Source organism: Peromyscus maniculatus, chromosome 18 (genome assembly GCF_049852395.1).
Source record: "Peromyscus maniculatus bairdii isolate BWxNUB_F1_BW_parent chromosome 18, HU_Pman_BW_mat_3.1, whole genome shotgun sequence".
Lineage (NCBI taxonomy): Eukaryota > Metazoa > Chordata > Mammalia > Rodentia > Cricetidae > Peromyscus > Peromyscus maniculatus.
The window spans coordinates 8049698-8072076 of NC_134869.1; the positions used below are offsets into that span (position 1 = coordinate 8049698).

Consider the following 22379-nt stretch of genomic DNA (forward strand, 5'->3'; position numbering starts at 1 on the left):
ATTGCAGCCCCAATTGCAGACCAGTTGGAGAGTTTCCTGCAGGCAACTGACAACCTGACAACCTCCACTTCACATATGACCCTGTTATCTACAAGTCCCACTTGCTCCCCCAAATCCACCCATCCCCCAAGACCATAGCTGTTCCCTGAGACACAGACTTAGCTGGCTCCCCCTGGACCAAGAGGTGACTCACCATATTCCCAGCTGGTCACCCTGCTTCAGAGGCACAACCCAAGGCCCCTTCCCCCACCCATTGCAGCCCCAGCTGCCAGCCAGCAGGCAGGACTCCTGTGGTGAGGTAACCCAGGCTCAGAAAGACAAACATGATATTTAATCACTCATCAGTGGATACCAGATGTAAAGAGAAAAATAATCAGACTACAACCCACAGCTCCAAAGAAGCTAGGAAACAAGGAGCCTAAGAGGGACACATGGATTGCCATGGGAAGGAGAAACAGAGGAGATCTCCATGAGTAGTGGGGATGGGGGGCAATAAAGGGCATGGGATGGAGGATGAGAATATGAGGAGATAATAGGATGGTTGAGCTGGGGGAGGGACAGAGTGGGAGAGCAATGAAAGAGATATCTTGTTAGAGGGAGACGTTATGAGGTAAGGGAGAAACCTGTTGCTAGGGAAATTTCCAGGAATCCACAAGGATGACCCCAGATTAGAAGACTGGCAATAGTGAAGAGGGTGCCTGAACTGGCCTACCCTGGTATTCAGATTGGTGAATTCCCTAACTGTCATCATAGAGCCTTCATCCAGTAACTGATGGAAGCAGATGCAGAGATCCACAACCAAGCACCAGGCTGAGCTTGGGGAGTCCAGTTGAAGAGAGGGAAGGGGATTATATGAGCAAGGGGGCAGGGTCAAGATTATGATAGGGAAATCTACAGAGACAACTAATCCATGTTTGTAGGAACTCAGGAACTTTAGACCAACAGCTGTGGAACCAGCATGGGACTGGACTAGGCCCTCTGCATATGGGAGACAGTTGTGTAGCTTGGTCTGTTTGAAGGCCCCCCAGTAGTGGGATCAGGATCTATACCTGGTGCATGTGCTGGCAATCTGGAGCCCATTACCTATAGTGGGATGCCTTGCTCAGCCTTGCTGCAGTGTGGAGGTGCTTGATCCTGCCTAACTGAATGTACCAGGATTTACTGACTCCCCATAGGAGACCTAACACTTTTGGAGGAGAGGTTGGGGGTATGCTGGAGGGGAGTGGGAAGAGGGATGAGAGGGGGATTTGTGCTTGGTATGTAAAATAAAATTTTAAATAAAAAGAACAAAATAATGAAAGACTTAACATTGAATAGAGATAAAAGGATACTTAATATGAAAAGAGGATGGAGAAATCACTATCTTAGAGTTCATGTTTTGTTACAGAGTTAGACTAATAAAACAGCATGATTCTAGCATCACAATAGACATGTTATCAATGAAATCAAATTGAACACCAAATGGAGGTCCACACACATGATTTTTCATATAGAAACCAGAAATACACACTGGGTAAAAAACATCTTCCAACATGATAGTGAACTAATCTTGATTGCTGCATGGAGAAAACTGCACATAGATCTGTATTTACTACCCTAAATAAAAACATAATTCCAAATGAATCAAGGATCTCTAAATAAGACCAGAGACACTGAATGTAACAGTAGAGAAAGTGTGTGATAGGCTTGAACTCATTGGTACAGGAAAAGACTTTCTGAATAGGACACCTGTAGCACAGGCACTAAGATCCACATTTAATAAATGGGACCACATGAAGCTAAAAGCTTCTTTATGGCAAGATATGTATATCAGTGTTGGGCTTTTAAATAATCACTCCACCATATGATAGTGTTATTGAAATAAATTATAGATATGAATTCTAAATATATTTCCTATTTCTTGTTACTAAGTTACAGTAGTGTACTACAGATGAAGGTAAGATATACATTATAAGTTCTAGAACAAAACAAAACTTGATTTTCTTTTCTGAAGATGTGGTATATTGCTGGCTGTCCAGTCCAGAACAGAATCTCTGAGGTAACATATGTTTTTGCTTTGTCCTTTCTGGTAGCTTTGAGTATGACAGGTGTTCATTCTGAGACCCAGGTATCAAGAAATCATAGTCAAACATTGGAGAAATCTCATTAGTCTCACGATTGACTTCTATAAGTAACTAATAAACAGAGAGTTTGCACACTGGAAAGGATAAGGCCTTAGATCATAAGTATTAAACATTAAAGTTGAGCTTATTTTGCAAATGTTTTATATTTCCAATGTAATATATTTTCCAGCATGTATGCCACTATCAGATGGCACTGCGTATGTCAAATTCTATCATCACCATCATCAAGATATAATTGGCATCGGGAAGACTGTGTGCTTTTGAAATTTATTGAAATACCTTGATCAGGAGAATGTGACTTACGAAATTTACCTGCTTGAGATTGCTGTGTTTCAGACTTGGGTTTGGAAATTCGATGAGAATAATCCCTCTGCTGAATGGATTTTGAAATGAGATATTTAATCAATATTTTGGACTTCAATCAAGATGTAATTATTCAATATTAATATTAAAAAACATTTACCTCTGGGTGTGGACATTTTTCAGCCCAAACTGAAAGAGAAAGAATGTAGAGTCATTCTCATGCACAATGAGATCACCAAAACTACCTTTATGTAGGCTTCAGATGGCAGTGAGATTTCATTCCCTTCTTTCATAATAAACTCCTATTATTTTACTGCTTAGGACAAAAACTGACACAAATATACTGAAACTTAGCAAAGCAACTTAAAGATTCAGTGCAAGAGCCATCAAAATTCCAATATAATTTGTCAGAAAAATTGAAAAAAAACAAAACAAAACAAAAAACCAACCACAACAGCATCAAAACACCTTTCAGGTTCATGTGGAAATTCAAAAATAAAAATAAAAAGAATAAAAATAAAACAAACAAAAGAATGGACAGACTCCACCAGCTCAGATTGGACCAAGAGGTGAGTCACTGTTCTCCTAGGCACAGTTACAGGCCAGCAGGCAATACTCCTGCAGGCAGGTCTGATTACCACCACCCCATCAGATCCTTTAATCACAAGTCCTACTACTCTGGCCCTCTAAATCTACCCACTGCACCAAGACTGCAGCTGCCCCGTGAGACACAGACTCTGCTAGGTCCAATTGAACCAAGAGGTGAGTCACCATTCTTCCAGCAGGTCACCCCAGCCTCCAGGCCTTAGGCCCAGGGGCACAACCCATGCCCCCATTCCCTCTCCATTGCAGCCCCAATTGCAGACCAGTTGGAGAGTTTCCTGCAGGCAACTGACAACCTGACAACCTCCACTTCACATATGACCCTGTTATCTACAAGTCCCACTTGCTCCCCCAAATCCACCCATCCCCCAAGACCATAGCTGTTCCCTGAGACACAGACTTAGCTGGCTCCCCCTGGACCAAGAGGTAACTCACCATATTCCCAGCTGGTCACCCTGCTTCAGAGGCACAACCCAAGCCCCCTTCCCCCACCCATTGCAGCCCCAGCTGCCAGCCAGCAGGCAGGACTCCTGTGGTGAGGTAACCCAGGCTCAGAAAGACAAACATGATATTTAATCACTCATCAGTGGATACCAGATGTAAAGAGAAAAATAATCACACTACAACCCACAGCTCCAAAGAAGCTAGGAAACAAGGAGCCTAAGAGGGACACATGGATTGCCATGGGAAGGAGAAACAGAGGAGATCTCCATGAGTAGTGGGGATGGGGGGCAATAAAGGGCATGGGATGGAGGATGAGAATATGAGGAGATAATAGGATGGTTGAGCTGGGGGAGGGACAGAGTGGGAGAGCAATGAAAGAGATATCTTGTTAGAGGGAGACGTTATGAGGTAAGAGAGAAACCTGTTGCTAGGGAAATTTCCAGGAATCCACAAGGATGACCCCAGATTAGAAGACTGGCAATAGTGAAGAGGGTGCCTGAACTGGCCTACCCTGGTATTCAGATTGGTGAATTCCCTAACTGTCATCATAGAGCCTTCATCCAGTAACTGATGGAAGCAGATGCAGAGATCCACAACCAAGCACCAGGCTGAGCTTGGGGAGTCCAGTTGAAGAGAGGGAAGGGGATTATATGAGCAAGGGGGCAGGGTCAAGATTATGATAGGGAAATCTACAGAGACAACTAATCCATGTTTGTAGGAACTCAGGAACTTTAGACCAACAGCTGTGGAACCAGCATGGGACTGGACTAGGCCCTCTGCATATGGGAGACAGTTGTGTAGCTTGGTCTGTTTGAAGGCCCCCCAGTAGTGGGATCAGGATCTATACCTGGTGCATGTGCTGGCAATCTGGAGCCCATTACCTATAGTGGGATGCCTTGCTCAGCCTTGCTGCAGTGTGGAGGTGCTTGATCCTGCCTAACTGAATGTACCAGGATTTACTGACTCCCCATAGGAGACCTAACACTTTTGGAGGAGAGGTTGGGGGTATGCTGGAGGGGAGTGGGAAGAGGGATGAGAGGGGGATTTGTGCTTGGTATGTAAAATAAAATTTTAAATAAAAAGAACAAAATAATGAAAGACTTAACATTGAATAGAGATAAAAGGATACTTAATATGAAAAGAGGATGGAGAAATCACTATCTTAGAGTTCATGTTTTGTTACAGAGTTAGACTAATAAAACAGCATGATTCTAGCATCACAATAGACATGTTATCAATGAAATCAAATTGAACACCAAATGGAGGTCCACACACATGATTTTTCATATAGAAACCAGAAATACACACTGGGTAAAAAACATCTTCCAACATGATAGTGAACTAATCTTGATTGCTGCATGGAGAAAACTGCACATAGATCTGTATTTACTACCATAAATAAAGACTTAATTCCAAATGAATCAAGGATCTCTAAATAAGACCAGAGACACTGAATGTAACAGTAGAGAAAGTGTGTGATAGGCTTGAACTCATTGGTACAGGAAAAGACTTTTTGAATAGGACACCTGTAGCACAGGCACTAAGACCCACACTTAATAAATGGGACCACATGAAGCTGAAAGTTTCCTATGGCAAGATATCTATGTAAGTTTTGGGATTGTCAATGACTGCTCCACTATATGATAGTGTATGCTGTGCTATTGAAATAGATTGTAAGTAAGAATTCTAAATGCATTTCCTATTCCTTGTAATTAAATTACAGTGCACTATGAGTGAAGTGAAGCAGTGCACTATGAATTATAGAGCAACACAAAAATTGATTTTCTTTTCTGAAGATATTGTACATTGCTGTTTGTCCAGTCCAGATCAGAATCTCTGAGCTCAAATAAGTTTCTACCTTGTCCTTACAGATAGCTATGTGTGTAGGTGCACATTCTGAGATCCATCAAGAAATTATGGTCACACATTGGGGAAGTATCATTAGTCTCATGATTGACTTCTATAAGTCACTAATAAACAGAGATTGCACACTGGAAATGATAAGGCAGTCGAACATGAGTATTAGACATTGAAGCTGAGCTGACATTTCTAAATGTTTTATATTGTCAATGTAATAATTTTGAAGCATGTATGCCACTAGTGAGTTGGCATTGCTTATGACAAAACCTTCCAACATTATAGTCGAGATATAATTGGCATCGGGAAGACTGTGTGCATTTGAAATGTATTAGAATAAATTGATCAGAAGAAAGTGACTTAACAAAATTTACCTGTTTGAGATTGCTGTGTTTCAGGCATGGGTCTGGAGGCTAGATGACAATAATCCCTCAGCTATTTTGAAAAGAGATATTTAATCAATATTTTGGATTTCAACAATATATAATTATTCAATATAAATATTAAAAGTCACTTACCTCTGGATGTGGACATTTTTCAGCCCAAACTGAAAGAAAAAGAAAGTACAGTCAATCTTATGCACAATGAGAATTCCAAACCTACCTTTATGAAGGCTTCAGAGGGCAATGAGTTCTATTCCCTTCTTTCAAAATAAACATCTATTATTTTACTGGTTAGGAAAGCAGCTGACAAATATACTGAAATATATCAAAAGAAATCTATAGATTCAATTTAATTCCATCAAAATTCAGAGAAATTTTAAAAATAACCACAATAGCATCAAAAAGCCTTTCATGTTCATATGGAAATACAAAAAAGTCTTGGATATATTTAAGAAGATTCTCAATACTAAAATAGGCTGGAGAAATCACTATTTCAGATGGTATGTTTTGTTACAGAGCTAGAGTAATAAAAATATCATGGTTCTATCATCAAAATAGACATGTTGATCAATGAAATCAAATTAATGTCAAAAAACCTATGAATACCTGATTTTTCACAAAGAAAGTAGAAATACACACTGGATAAAAATAGCCTCCATACATGGAAATTACCAAACTTCATGGATACATGAAGAAGAATACACATAGGAGTATTTATTACCCTGAACAAAACTTAACTCCAAATGGATCATGAATCTCTAAATAAGACTAGATACCCTGAATATGACAGAAGAAAAATTTTTAACAGGCTTGAACTCACTGGCATAGGAAACAGAACACCTGTAGCACAGCACTAAGACCCAAATTTAGTAAATGGGACCACATGAAACTGAAAGCTTCTTTATGGCAAAGGACACCATCATCAGGCTACATAATAGGAAAAGAACTTAATCATTTAAACCTCTAACGTACAGTTAGTATCTAAAATAAATAAAGAAGAAAAAATTGGACTCCCAGGAAACAAATAACCCAATGACAATGGTGTTTGGGAATACAAAGACAATTTTTAAAGATAAAACACAAACTACTGACAAACTTTTAAAGAAATGCTCATCATTTTTATTTATCAGAAGAATGCAAACCAAAAGTACTTTGAGATTTCATTTTACTCCTGTCTAAAGGGCGAAGTTCAATTAAGCAAATGACAACTCATGCTTGTGAGGATATGACGAAAATGGAACACTTGCTCATTACTGATGAGAATGTAAACTTTTACAGCCATTATGGAAATGACTCTGGCATTTTCTCAGGAAGCTGGCTACTAATTCTTCTCTAAATTCACCTATACACCTATCTGGCATATACTCAAAGGACTCTATATCCTACTACATAAATATCTGCTCATACATGCTCATTATTGGCTATTTACAATAGCCAGATTTAGGAACAGTCTAGATGTCCTTTAACTGACAAATATATAATGAAAATGTGGTGAACTTACACGATGGGGTGTTTTGCTTCTATCAAAAAAGGAAATTTACATATAAATGTATGAAGCTAGAAAAAATCACCACGAATGAGGAGACCCAGATCCAAAAGTCAAATACTGTATAATTTCCCTTATATGTGAGTGTTAGCATTTAAGTCTTCAACATGTGTGCTAAAATCCATATAACCACAGAGACTCTGCATCAAGTAAGGGATTGCTTGTGAGGATCATTCAAGTAAAGGGAAATAGAATATATAATTGTAGAGAGACAGTGGGGGGAAGGGCGATGCAAGTGAGAGGTTAGGGTAGGAATATGGGGATGACCAATTTACTAACATCCACGTGAAAAACCGTATGGAAACATACTACTGTAGAAGATTTCTAAATACATAAGCATATAAAATAAATACAAATGGAGTCTCCAAATAAGAGAGGAGATAAACCCCCAATTAGACATCTTTTGCTAAACATGAAACCTTTAGTTATACCTTGTTGAGTCAATGGACAAATGGGGCACCTTAGGTATCTCAGGTAGAAGAAAACTCAGAGATCTTTCTGGGACTATCTCAATTTTACACATCGCTCATGCTTATTAACATATGGGACTTATTACCACTTTTGTTGTCTTTTATTTAAGTGTAAATTTATTCAGTGATTTCTTTCGGTAGCATAACATACCAGCATTTGTCTTACATAAAGTCTTTTCATGATGACTCTTACCTTCAATTATTTCATTTTCTTCTGGACCATTTCCTATGCTGGATGACTGGGCAGCTTTCTGCAGTGGATTAGGATAAAACACACTCTGTCACATGATATTAGTAGTGTAATTCCAAAAGGTCTTATTTTCTATTTCTGAACATATCATGATATTTGACTTTAAGGAAATTGTTCATGAGAATATATGCAGTATATATCAAAAACCATGGTATTTGAATGGAGAATCTTATATACACAGTCAAGTTTAAGCCTTTCATTTCCCAATTATATACAAGAAATATAGAGTAGAGGAAAAACATCCACAGACATAGTAATGCCTGATGTGCATGTATCAATAAAAGTAATCATTTTATATTATAATGCATGAAACTAATTTGTTCTTATTAGTAAAGTTGGAGGATGTTAATGAGACAAATGTTCACATCTTTAGTAGGGCCATTCCTCTAGGACACGATTAACATTAATTATGAGGTGTTGTACAATGACATTATTTGTGTGGTTAGGCTTGATAGGAGGTATGTATTATGTTAAAAACATTGATATTGTATCATGCTGATTGTGTAGTGAAGAAGGCAGAATGGGCTCAATTTCGGTAAAAGTGAACAAACAAAACTGACATATTTTGTTAATTTCTTATACATGGTAATTCTGGATCAAAATGATTAGCAGACAAGTTTTTATTTCCTATGTTACCTTTAGACAATAACATTAGACCATTATGCAGTTTTTTAATATTTTACAAATGTTTCTCAATGAACAGAAATCTTCCCCAAACACCATTTCACAGTTTTTGCATGTTTAACAGAATAAACAAATCTTGCTTTCTCGTTCTTCAAGAATTTTAAAAGTTATGAGAATATGTTGTCCACTATTCTATATGTACAGTAATGCCATCCTATTTGACAGTTACTGAGTGGACACTCCCTCATCTTCTAAAACATGTTTGGCTTCATACTTTGATCTCTGATGACAAAATACCATTCTCACTCCTACCCTGTATTAACGACAATTTTGCCTAAATATCTCTCTCTACCATATGTTTTCTTTATGACAAAATGCACCTATCTGAACTAAAACAGTTGCTTTTCACTTGCTTGGTGTTCTATTACTATGGCATAGGCTTCCCTCTGAAATCTCAGTTCTTGATTTCTCAACATAGAGGAGATATTGACTATACAGATTTATGTGGGTTTAAAACATGAAAAATGTCTTCAGAACATACTCATACTTCAGTAAGTACCTAACATTGTATTATGTCTCTGAACAGATTGTGTGAAAGAGAAAGTATAGTGTCTTGAATCTATTTGAATTCTCTACATTAACTCAATTCCATATATATATATATATATATATATATATATATATATATATATATATATATATATATTGATCATATTGGACAATAATGTGGAAATAATTAATTTCCTTCATTGAATTGAGCAAAATAATTGAGTTTTTCCTTCACAATTAGGTCTCTTTTATGGAATCAAAAATTCTTTCTGTTGGAAGATTAGTTGATTATATATCCATATGATCTTCTCAAATGAGGACCTTGAAATAACCCAATGACCATAAGGAAAAAATTTCTCCTTGACATAATTGAGTATAATCATCACATAACAAATTTAGTTTTTGCAGGAAGAATCAACTTTATTAAATAAGTCCATCTCTAAAGTCATAATTTTATATCGTCCACTATTTTAAATAGAGAGTCTATGGCTCTCCAGCCATGTAAAGAGCTTAACATAAAGCACAAGTAATAATCATATAATTATTTACTAAATTACATATAAAAGACAATGATTAGCTGTGTGACTGGATTCTAAGAATACCCTGTGTTTTATAATAGGTAAAAGACTTTCATTTCAATGTTAAATCATCATTGATGGACTGAATATAGTAGCCTGAAGTGTAGTTTCTTTTGGCCTATGGTAAGATCATCAAACCACACAGTATTAAGTGAGAAATTTAATTTTAAACAGTTACATACCAATTTTTGATAGTCTTCATTCTTATTACAAACATTTTCATTTTCCAGTTTTAAATCCGGTATTGTTTCTAATTCTAGTTCTTCTGACATATCCACATATTTTATTTAAAAAATAAATATAACAATTAGATACATAATTTTCTATGACAATAGATTGAAATACATTCACAATTAGAATTTAGAAAAAAATTTACTCTTATCAAATATTTCAATTAAATGTACTTTATAGATGAATATTCACATGCTTAGATAAATGCCCAAGTTGTAGAAATACCTGTATATCACTTGTATAGAAACTGCATGTTGCCAGCTTCAAGACATCCAAATACTTGACTAATTCACACACCTCTCATAAATGACCAAGCTCTCTAAAATCTACACTTTCAGATGTCATCGATGTTTCAGAACATTTATCATGTGCTTATACCCACAAGCACATTCAAAAAATGTACAAATTAAGGAAATTGGAAAAGGATTATGAAATAATTTTTTTTTTTGGTTTTTCAAGACAGGGTTTCTCTGTGTAGCTTTGTGTCTTTCCTGGAACTCACTTGGTAGCCCAGGCTGGCCTCGAACTCACAGAGATCTGCCTGGCTCTGCCTCCCGAGTGCTGGGATTAAAGGCGTGCGCCACCAGTGCCCGGTTGAAATAATTGTTTTTTATTGAAACTAGCAAAATAGTTTTAGTTGTAAGGCCCTATTGCTCAAGACTCCACACTTTAGACACAGAATTTGGAGTAATTTAACTGGACCTGACATAGAAACCTGCTCTCATACTATGAGAACATGCTTTGCAAAGTGCCAAGGGAGATAAGCAATCAGTAATCCCACCAGCAGAAAATGGTACACCACCAAGATGTTGAAAAGCCTGGCAAGATAACGCTCATGGTAGGATAGCGATACTTTTATTTTTGGGGTAACCAACAGCTGTCCTATTGGTCTGGAGACCCACTCAATGAGAAATTCATTCCAAGTACTGGGTAACTAATCAAATATCCATGGATGGAGAAATCATAAACACTAGGAGTCATCAATTACTCCCATTTTCTCATAACAGTATACTTACTATGTTCTAAATATTGTTTTTTATAGTCACAGTTATACCCACAGAAGAATGTAGCTGACATTTTTCCTCAAAGAATTTACTTTTCACAGTACATAAAAGTATTACAGTATATACAATTAATCAAAATCCAAGGAGTGACCATAATATGCCCCAACTCCACTTATAAAGTCCTAAATCTAAGGATCAGAAAAAAATAGCAAGAATTGGGAAGATAGATTGTAAAATCAAAGTACCAGCACTCTTGAAGCTACACAGCATCTTCTATGCATGACTTAGATATTGCTACCATGAAATTTCAAAGGTATGATATCTGAAAAAACACCTGTATAAGGACAACACCAGATGAAATTCTACTGTGGGTGAAGTGAATCTCACAATGCACAACCCCTAGATGAAGATCTGTAGGCAATCAGTGGCTGATAAACAAAGATAAATCAGGTGATTTTCCAGAGATGAGCTCATCCTAGTAGGATAATAGGTTGTGCAATTCCAGTGATCAGTCCTAAACACATGTACATATAAGCAACACACTAAACAAATACATACAAGCATGCATACACTTATACACACACAGAAACACAAACACACATGCACACACACATGCACATACGTGCATAAACACACACAAATATAGTGTGTCTTTACTAATAGTATAGAAGAGAAGTCACACACAGAGTTACTAAGGACTTGAGCACAGGGAATGTTGTAGAAATAGCCAGAAACCTGAAAAAGATGTAAATATAGTACACAAGCATGAAATTATCAAAAGTTAAATAAAATAAAAGGCAACTCTTTTACTGACGTTCTTATTTCAACCTTTGGATGAAAATTTTTCTTGTCTACCATTACATTTTTACTTTTGTTTGATTTAACATATATTACGTGGGTTATTTTATTTGGCTAAGGTATTTGTTGTCATGTTTTAAGCAAACCTCTCTGCCAAGTGATCTTACAAGTTAAGCATGTGCATTACCTTCTTGTTCTTCTACATGTTCATATTGTTTGGAAGCTATTGGTAAGTCATCCACACCACTTTTCAGACTATTCTCAGGAATATCTTGCTAAAATAATGAAAAATAATAATGAGAATATAGTTGAATTTCCTATTTTGAATTCAACTAAACTTAAAAATAGGATAGCATATTTTCATAGATAACATTTTGCATGCTCTTGAGATCAACCTATCTTTTCACCTCATACAGTCACATATGCTAAAATCAAGCTTTGAAGCAGAAATAGAAAAAGATCATCTGCAGAATTCAATAAGGAACTAAACTCATAATATGAAACTTATATTCCTCACTGAAAATTAAACAGTTAAAGAATACATTTAAGTACTAACTATTAATGTGCTTGCCATACCAAAGTATTTGATTTAAAAATCAATTCCTTGAGAAAATCAATTTAATATTATAGTAAGGCCCTTAGATTAGTATGAAAATACAGACTATGCCATGTGGAGAAGAACTGAAATATTTTAGAATCAGTTTTGCTTATGAAAAGAAGGATGTACAAAAATAGTTTTGTTAAAATCTTAGATATAGAGAAAATAGTTTCATAAAATTAAAAAGCAGTTAGTGATTCTTCTCTCTTTATACAATGCATGTAATTATTCAATGAAATCTCAAACTCTTTCACAGTAAAAAACAGGTATCGTTAGAGCATAACAAGCATTAACATGAAGGGAAGCATCAGAACATTCATTCGATGTCTGGAATGTTCCTGGTGCTTATTTATACTTGAAATAGTAGAGATGTCCTTATGCAATTACACACTCAGCATTGTTAGTCATTTAGTTGTAAGATAGGTAAGAAAATTTAAGGTTCACATAGATTCACTATTCTCTAAATGGCATAACACTAATAGTTATCACCTCATATTTAAGTCATATGAACTGGTAGTTTTAATTCAGAAAGATTCTGTGATGAAACATCAATGTCATTATGCCAGTTGAGGATTTTTAAGTCTTCAAATACTGTTGAAATATATGTTAGTCTGGTCTCAACATTCATAAAACACACAAAGAAAGGAATAAAAAAGCCTAATTGACTGTATGCTGAAATCCACATTTGAAGAATTTATGTATAGCTTATCACAATAAGACTCAAAGGACTGGGTGTGTGGTTGAGTGGTAGAGAATTTGCCTTGCATTCATTAATTTCACAGTTGATGTAATAAATGAAAAAACAAAAAGGAAAACTAAAAAACACCAATCACAAATGATCTTGGACACCCAGAAACAGGAAGCCTAACCTCAGAGTGATTCTGGAGATTTAAATGAGCAATGAAACTACTGTATAGACATCCTTTAAAATTTGAAGTGTTACATATGATGCAAAGAATTTCAGTTTAATTTTCAACATTTTGAGTGCAAAAATAAGATGAAATTGAAATTTGGCCTTTAGCATTTGTTATCAAAGACCTTATTCTAGAACTTACTATAATTAGGGGGAAACATGTATACCTCAATTATATGAAGAGTATTTTCTTCCATTTTTGATTTAAAAATGTGCATGTACAATATATTTTGAACATACTTTCCCAACCAAAATACTCCCAGATTATTCCTCATCTACCTACCCCCCCCAAGTTTGTAATCTTTCTCTCTTAAATCTATCCCCAAATTGAAAATACAAACTTACAACCAATAAGACAAAAATGCCACAAGAGAACACATCAGCCCCCAACAATACCACAAACACAAAATTGAACACTGTTTCCTTTGTGTTGATCAACTTCCCCTGGTCATAGTGTCTGCTCAGGAGTGCCTTTGATATACCCAGTGATGCTTCAAGTAGAACACTGATTTTTCCTTTGCCAACAGCTATCAATTACAAATGGTGTCCTGGTTATGGATGGCAGCCTGTGTCTTCTGCCTCTTAGTGCTGGCAAACTTTCTTGTTGGAACTTGTGCAAATCATCTGTGTACTGGCATAGTCTCTGAGTTCATATGTGCATTGATCTTGGTCCTGCTGTGTCTGGAAGACAAAGTTTCCTTGACCTTATCCATAAGCACTGGCTCTTATAATCATTCTACTTTTTCTACATAAACACTGAGCCTTGTTGGAGGAGGTTTGATGAAGACATCCAATTTATGACTAGGTGGTCCAAAGTCTCTCACTCTGCATTTTGACCAGTTGATCTCTGTGCTGATTCCCATCTACTGCAAGAGAAAACTTCTGTAAGGAGGATTGGGAAAGGTATAGTGACATGTCTCTAGAACTAATTTTCTTGCTCATTTTCATTCAGAAGAAGAGTAGCATTGGGTTTGTCCATGGCCCATACCCTATATTGTCACATGTTATTGGCCCCTTTGGCAGTGTCAGGTTTGTATTCCATCTTATTCAGTCTTTAAGTCCAATGAAAAAGTCATTTGTTACTCCCATAATGTTTGTGCTACTATGGGACCAGCATATGCTTCAGACAGGTCACTGTTGTAGGTCACAGGGTTGTAGCTGGTGATATTGATGGTTACATTTCTCCTCTGGGAGCATGAGGTGTATCTTCTAGTACCATGAACATTAGTTAGAAGGTGTAAGGATTCTATTTGGGCACAAATGCAACTACTCTATGTTTGGTGATTTAATATGTGGTTCCTTCACCAATAGGGTCTTCCTATTTAGTTGTGGAGTGAGACTAAAGGCCTTAGCCATAGCCTGTTATGTTTGGATAATTCTATGTGCCTATAGCATCATCAACAAATGGTTCTGGTCAAACTGGATGGCTACATGCAGAAGAACTAAGTAGATCCATATCTATCACCCTGCATACATCTCAACTACAAATGGATCAAAGACTTCAACATAAGACCATAAACTCTGATTAAGATAGAAGAAAATGTCTGGAAAAGGCTTCAATTCCTTGTTATACTCAATGACTGACTTTCTGAACCAGATACCAATAACATGGGCATTAAAACTGAAACTAGCAAGTGTAACTTCATGAAGATGAAAAGCTTCTCCTTAGAAAAGAACAGCATCATGGAAAAAATTATGGCATGGAAAATAAATAAACCATTGTCAATTATACATCTGATAGGGGATTAGCATCTAAACCACAAAGAACTAATAAACTGAATATCAAGAAAACAAATAACATGTTCTAAAAAATGGGGTATACAACTAAGCAGAGATACACAAATGCCTGAGAAACACTTCAATAAATGTTCAACATCCTTAGTCATCAATGTAAATGTAAATCAATGCCCCTCTGAGATTTCATTTTACCTAAGTCAAAATGGCCAAGATCAATAAAACAAATGACAGCTCAGCTTGGGAGTATGCAAGGAAAGGGAAACACTTGTTCCTTCCTGAAGAAAGTGCAAACTTATTCTTGGATATGAAGAGCCTTCAAACATTCTTTTTCTACCTCATTATATATTGGCAGCCTGAGACAGAACTCATTAGGAACATGCTTGAACTCTTGGAAAGTTCAACCTGCCTCTGTCATCTGAATTTTAGGATAAAGACTGTGCCATGATGACTGGATCCAATATTTTATGAGAATGAATAATGCAAAGCTATTATTATACTAATTTTGAGAGAAAGATTTTGTATTTCTACATTTTAATCACTTTAAATAATACTTTTTTTCTAGATAAAGTACCAAAATTCTGTGGGATGGTCTTTCTGTATGCTGTGAATATATGTTGCTCCCATGGGTTAATAAATAATGCTGCATTGGGCTATGGCAGGGCAGGATGGAGCCAGGCAGGAAAACCAAGAGAGATAGAGGAAGAAGAAGGGTAGAGTCAGGGAAGATGCTGCAAGCTGTCAGGGGGAGCATGATGTAATAAAATACAGGTAAAGCCACGAGGCACATAGACTAATAGAAATGGGTTAATTTAAGATATAATAGCTAGCTAGCAATAAGCCTGAGCCATATATCAAACAGTTTATAATTAATGTAATCCTCTGTGTGTTTATTTGGGACCAAGTGGCTGCAGGACACAGGAAAACTTCCATCTACACCAGACTTGAAAAAAATGTTTTCAAAAGTTAGTGTTATGAGTAAAAGTGGTTTTTTTTGTATTTTTATTATTAAGAAATTTTCTATTCATGTTACATAATAACCATAGATTCCCCTATCCTCCCTCCTTGTACCCTCAGCCTTCATCCCCAACCCACCCCCCATTCTCACCTCCTCCAAGGCAAGGTCTCCCATGGGGTCTCAGCAGAGCCTGGTACATTTGGTTGAGGCAGGCTCAAGCCCCTCCCTCATGCACCAAGGCTGCTCAGGGTGTCCCACCATAGGCACTGGGCTCCAAAAAACACACTCACACACCAGGGACAGATCCAGTTTCACTGCCTGGGGGTCCCCTAACCGCTTCAAGGCAAACAACTGTCTCGCCTATCCAGAGGGCCTAGTCCAGTCCCATGGAGGCTCAACAACTATTGGTCCACACTTCATGTATTTCCACTAGATTGGCTGGCTCTCTCTATACATTTTCCCATCATGATCTCAATGTCCCTTGCACATAGAATTCCTCCTCTCTCTTATCAATTGAACTGCTGGAGCTTGGCCTGGTGCTCAGCCATGGATCTCTGCATCTGCTTCCATCAGTTACTGGATGAAGGCTCTATGATGACAGTTACAGTATTCACTAATCTGATTACCAGAGTAGGCCAGATCAGGCACACTCTCGACTATTGCTAGTAGTCTAAGGTGGGATCATCCTTTTGGATTCCTGGGAACTTCCCTAGAACTCTGTTTCTCCCTGTTCCCATGATGTCTTCATTCATCATGGTATCTCTTTCCTTGCTATCCCACTCTGTCCCTGTTCCAGCTCAAACTTCCCATTGCCTTGTGTTCTCATCCCCCATTCCTTGTCCTCCATGACTCCCCCTCACCCTCAGTTTGCTCATGTTGATCTCATCTATTCTCCTTCACTGTTTGTTCTATGAGTCCCTCTTAGGGTCTTCCTTGTTAGCCAGCTTCTCTAGAGTTGTGGGTTGTAGTCTGGTTATTCTTTGCTTTACATCTAGTATCCATGTATGAGTGAGTACATACCATATTTTTCCTCCTGAGTCTGGGTTTTCATTCATTTGCCTGCACATTTTATAATATCATTATTTTTTACTGCTGACTAGTACTCCATTGTGTGTATGTGCCACATTTTCTTTATCCATTCTTCATCTGAGGGGCACCTAGATTGTTTCCAGTTTCTGGCTATTACGAATAATGATGCCATGAACATAGTTGAGCTTGTGTACTTGTGGTATGATAAGCATTCCTTGGGTATCTACCCAAGAGTGGTATAGCTGGGTATTGAGGAAGATTGACTCCCAATTTTCTGAGAAACCGCCATACTGATTTCCAAAGTTGCTGTACCAGTTTGCACTCCCACCAACAGTGGAGGAAGGAGTGTTCCCCTTGCTCCACATCCTCTCCAACATAAGCTGTCTTCAGTGTTTTTGATCATAGCCATTCTGACAGGTGTAAGATGGTATCTCAGAGTCATTTTGATTTGCATTTCCCTGATGGCTAAGGATGTTGAGTAATTCCTTAGATGTCCTTTGGCCATTTGAGATTCTTCTTTTGAGAATTCTCTGTTTAGCCCTGTAGCTCATTTTTAATTGGATTGTTTGGAATTTTGATGTCTAGCTTATTGAATTCTTTTATATATTTTGGAGATCAGCCCTCTGTCAGATGTCAGGTGGGGTTGGTAAAGATCTTTTCCCATTCTGTAGGCTGTTGTTTTGTCTTATTGGCTGTGTCCTTTCCCCTACAAAAGCTTCTCAGTTTCAGGAAGTCCCAATTATTAATTGTTTCTCTCAGTGTCTGTGCTATTGGTGTTATATTTAGTAAGTGGTCTCCTGTGCCAATGCATTCTAGGCTACTTCCTACTTTTTCTTCTCAAGATCAGTGTAACTGGATTTATGTTGAGGTCTTGGATCCACTTGGACTTGAGTTCAGTGCATGGCGACAGATACGGATCTATATGCAATCTTCTGCATGTTGACATCCAGTTAACATGTAGTTGACAGCCAGTTAACAGTTTTTAAAAGTTAGTATCATGAGTAAAAGATTTTTTCAAAGGTACATTAAAAACTAATGATAATTTCTGAGCCCTTCAATACATGGGTTGGAAATGTAAGCTATTGATAAGATACCTTAAGTAACATAATGAATAGGTTAGTCTACATATTTAGAGAAGCCTGAAAATTATGTAAGTCATGCTATAAAAATAAAAATAAAACAACTAATGTTTATTTGTCCAAATATTCCCAAATTTCAAATTCCCTCCAATGTGGTAAAACTATACAAACTAATTTTTCTGTGATTATTTATTTCTTATCTCATTTTTGGCTTTCAGAACCTTAAAATAGTTATTATGTTTTGGTATTTTTCACCATCAATATAGTAATATTTTCATAATTTTATAAAAAAAATTCTAGCCAATTTTTCATCTAAAGTGATGACATTTTGACAACTGCTATATTATACCATTTTAAACTCCACAAAGAAGAAATTCAGCACAAGAATTTACCTCAAGAAGGCATTGATTACCTGAGTTTTCAAATTAGCTGTGTCCTCCATTCTTGCACACACAGACGTCAGTGACTTGGATTCAAAGTGATATCTTTGAAGCAAAACACACAACAAATAAGTGAGTAGTGGACAAAAGCATTTGTCCTGAATGTTTAGTTATTTGAATAGCAAATGGTGTTTCTATTGTTATTAGACAACTGTTTTATAAAATTTGTTCAGCTGTTAATTTCTGTCTCCACTTCTCCTAATCTCTGCACTTGTCAAGAAAGAGTTACACATAGTTCCACATCAAATAGTGTCAGTCAATGTATTTGTGGAACCTGAAAATCATTTGTTTTGAAAACTGTCCTGATGATTGAACGCAAATTACAATTAATTGCTCACATACTCTTTAACCATTAATTTAAATAAAGGTAATAGCCCCAAATAAAGCAAAGCAATAGTGACCTCGTTCTACTCTATTAATAAAGCACAAAACTGTATAACTACTAAATGGCAACCTTCATTCTTGAGCATGGAAAATACCCATTGAAAGGAAACCATCACATCCATTCATTGTAAAATAACTAATGAAGTCATGAAACAAATGTGAAATCCTTGAACATTAAAGTTATAAGTGAACAAACAAATGTGCACATTGAGATTTGAAATCCTTTTATCATGGGTGTTCAAACATTAAAATATAATAATTCAGTTGTGCTTCCTACTTGGTGCAGGCTGATTCAAAAACTACCAAGCACTTAAAAACCTTCATATGTGCTCGGTTGATGGCAGAGACTTCTGGAAAAGCAGATCCCTGGGACTTTTGCCTCTGTTTCCCTCTATGTTCTCTAGATGTCTTCCTTATATAGGATACCACTCCTCGTTCCCTCTTTTGCAGTCTTCAGTGATGCTCTCTGGCCTTTAAATATTCATCCCAGGAAGGTGCAGATTCCTGAAAGTACAGGCTCAAAGAACCTGAAAGACAGCTAGTTCCCTGGTTCAGGCATATAAGCTAAATGGAGGGTCAGCAACACACATCCCAAGCCTAGGCATGTTATAAAATTCTATGATTATGTTCTGCAATTCCAATCTGAAAAGGACAGGAATTTGGCAAAGGTAACAGGAAAAGAAGCAGTGGCAGTGGATCATAGATATTTTTCATTCAGATTTCATTTCAGCCCTTGGTGCTGAACATTCTCTAGCCCACCCTCTGTGATACCACATTCCCTGTTTTCTATAAAGACTTCAGGTTTCTCAAGAAAGTTTCAACAGAAGAATTTATTTGTCATTTCTATCAATTAAGCACAAAAGGTAATATAGTTTCCAAATTACATTCAACCCTATCCATTCCCAGATGATTTTCACCATCCTGTGTCTATGTAATTAACTTTATTGTCTTTAAAAAACTAATCACGAGGCCAAACTCTTAGTCCTATTGACCTCCATGATTTTACTTTCAAAATTGCCCTTCCCCTGTTAAAGTCATTCAAATCATCCACCACTATGCTACTTTTAATGCCATTCTTGGAACACTTGACTCATTCCCATATTTTCCTACAGGAATTCTCAATCAAATACTGGTCAGTAATGACTGGTCTTTTAGTGAAGGAACTAAAAGACCTAAATTGGGCCATTTGTATTTCCACCTCCGTAGAATACTGTGTTTTAGTTTTGGCTTCTCCCTCAGAGCAACTGTTTATGTATAATGTTGGATCTAGTTTTCTGTGCTCAGGATACTTTTATTAGTTTTCAAAATCCCTTAAAAACTACAAATTTTTCATATCTGAAATTTTCTAATAAAACAAGAAGGAGTACCTGGCAGTCAAAAATTCTAAACTATAGGTCAAGAAACATGAGGAAAAATAAATGTACAGTAAAAATTTCAAAATGCTTAGTGTCTTGGGGGAAACAAAGACTTGATAAAACGAGGGAAAAAAATCCTCTTGTGACCAGGCAGTCTAGTAGTTTGAAGAGAAAACAAAACTGAGTATAAGTTCATAATGTCCCTTAAATAGATGCTCAATTGTAACAGCATAACATGGTGTATGTGCACATGGACTACCATTCCAATAATGTAATTCCAAGCCTTCTGTCATCTTGCTCATTTCAAACCTATGGCACTACAAACACAATTAAGAGAGGATCCCCCTCCAATCTTGATAGCAATGTAGTATCTAAGAACAACTTTCAAAAAGAAAAACTATGGAGTTATAGATAGGTTTCTCAGGAAAACTCTAATCCAGAGTTGACACATAAGGAAAACTGGCTTTCTACATGAGATCATCTCAATGTAGTCACAGGAACAAGAGAATGAAGAGGCTGACAGTTCAGTCAAGAGCTGGCAACTTGTTACCTATGGGATTATAGAATTAATCAAACTCTCTGCATGACCTTTGCTAAAGTAGTAAGACACTTAGTCACAAGGACATAAAAGCTTTAAAACATATGATTATATTAATGCATCATGGACACTAAATAAATCAGATGGAATCAGTGAAGAACACAATATCCAATAAACATTAGTTCTTTTCCCTGGTTCTAATTATAAGTTAACATTCATATTCAAAGACCTTAAAATCTTACCCTGATGAAACGACATCTTCAGGCTCATTTCCTATAATTGAATGAATAGTAAACATATTTCAGTCGATTATATTAGTCTATAAAATATCATATGGTAAATCTTCTAGAGTAAAAAATCTTCTAGGATAAATAATAACTATGGTACTGGAATATAACAAATGCATCAGGAAATCACCTTCTTTGGATTTATTGAATAAAACAATGAAAGAAATTATCAGCATTTGATACCTCAAAGTAGGTGACCATGTATACTCACAACAATTCCAACTTACGGCAAATAGTGCCATTGCCAGAATCAGTGCCTATCATAAATAAATAGCAAAGAGAGTAGTTTTCTGGAAGAATGATACCAGGATCAATTTCAAGAGAGTATAAATATTTTGTTATAACACAACAAATATTCCCCAGATACACGGCTGCAATCCTTCAGGTAAGAATGAAACAACCTATCAGAGAGAACCTGAAGCAATGATCATTGTACTTATCAATCTCCCCTAAAATTATGGAAACCTATCAGGACAATGTTTCTCATAAAGACTTGCATGGAATTAGAAAAGAGAGGTAAGGTGAAATCAATGCTGCCCACCCTCCCTATCTCCTCTGTGGTTAGGTTCTGATGAGCTCTTTTAGATCTGGCTATAATTCTCATTCTTACCTATGATGCAATAAGGTAGAAACTCAATTGCTATTGTCACCTTTGGACATAACTACTGGTAAGATACCCTTCTTAAGAACATATCTATTCTGCACATGGCTATTATACAGAAGATTAAAAGTATGCACTAGCAAGGCTAGGTCAAAGAAAGTTGCTTTGGAAATTTGTTTATTATAAAACTATAAATCCATATGTAGGTATCTACATATATATCACTTAATAACTCACTTAAGGTCTTTCTACTGGGATAGAAACCTAGTCCCCTATGGTGGTATTTTATTTGTGCTGAAGTGAAGTGTGATTTTATTTGTATGTTAATAAAGTTGCCTGGAGATCAGAAGTAAAACCGAGCCATTAAGCAGATGTCAGGCGGTGGTGGCACGTACCCTTAATCCAATCCCATGCAGGCAGAGTCTCTGTGTGGTCAAGGACACAGCCAAGCAGTGGTGACCTGAACCTTTAATCCCAGTACCAACCATAGAGACCTGGAGGTCTGTATAGACAGGCAGTGACAGGGAAGTCATGTGGTTGGGTTTAGAGCCAATGAGAAGGCAGAACAGAAAGACAATAAAAAGATAAGTCACAGAGGAAGAAGGTCTCTCTCATTAGAGAAGAGACAGTGGCCAGGTATTAAGATAAGGCTGTCTTGGCTCTTCACTAGTGCTCTGATATCTTGGACTTTTAACTCTGT

The 22379-nt window shown here is 36.8% G+C and overlaps 1 protein-coding gene across 1 annotated transcript in view; it reads right to left on the reverse strand.

Annotated features, from left to right (window-relative positions):
* Positions 1-19959, reverse strand: part of LOC121829351 (uncharacterized) — a 37402-nt gene extending 17443 nt beyond the window's left edge. The window contains exons 1-9 of the mRNA XM_076554477.1: positions 19217-19959; positions 18487-18559; positions 11951-12038; positions 9913-9995; positions 7923-7980; positions 5849-5877; positions 5705-5765; positions 2587-2615; positions 2436-2496 (exon numbers count right to left, since the gene is read on the reverse strand). Of these exons, the coding sequence (XP_076410592.1) occupies positions 2436-2496; positions 2587-2615; positions 5705-5765; positions 5849-5877; positions 7923-7980; positions 9913-9995; positions 11951-12038; positions 18487-18516 (439 nt within the window). The 5' untranslated portion in view covers positions 18517-18559; positions 19217-19959. The remainder of the gene's footprint in view (positions 1-2435; positions 2497-2586; positions 2616-5704; positions 5766-5848; positions 5878-7922; positions 7981-9912; positions 9996-11950; positions 12039-18486; positions 18560-19216) is intronic.
* Positions 19960-22379: the final 2420 nt, after the last annotated feature.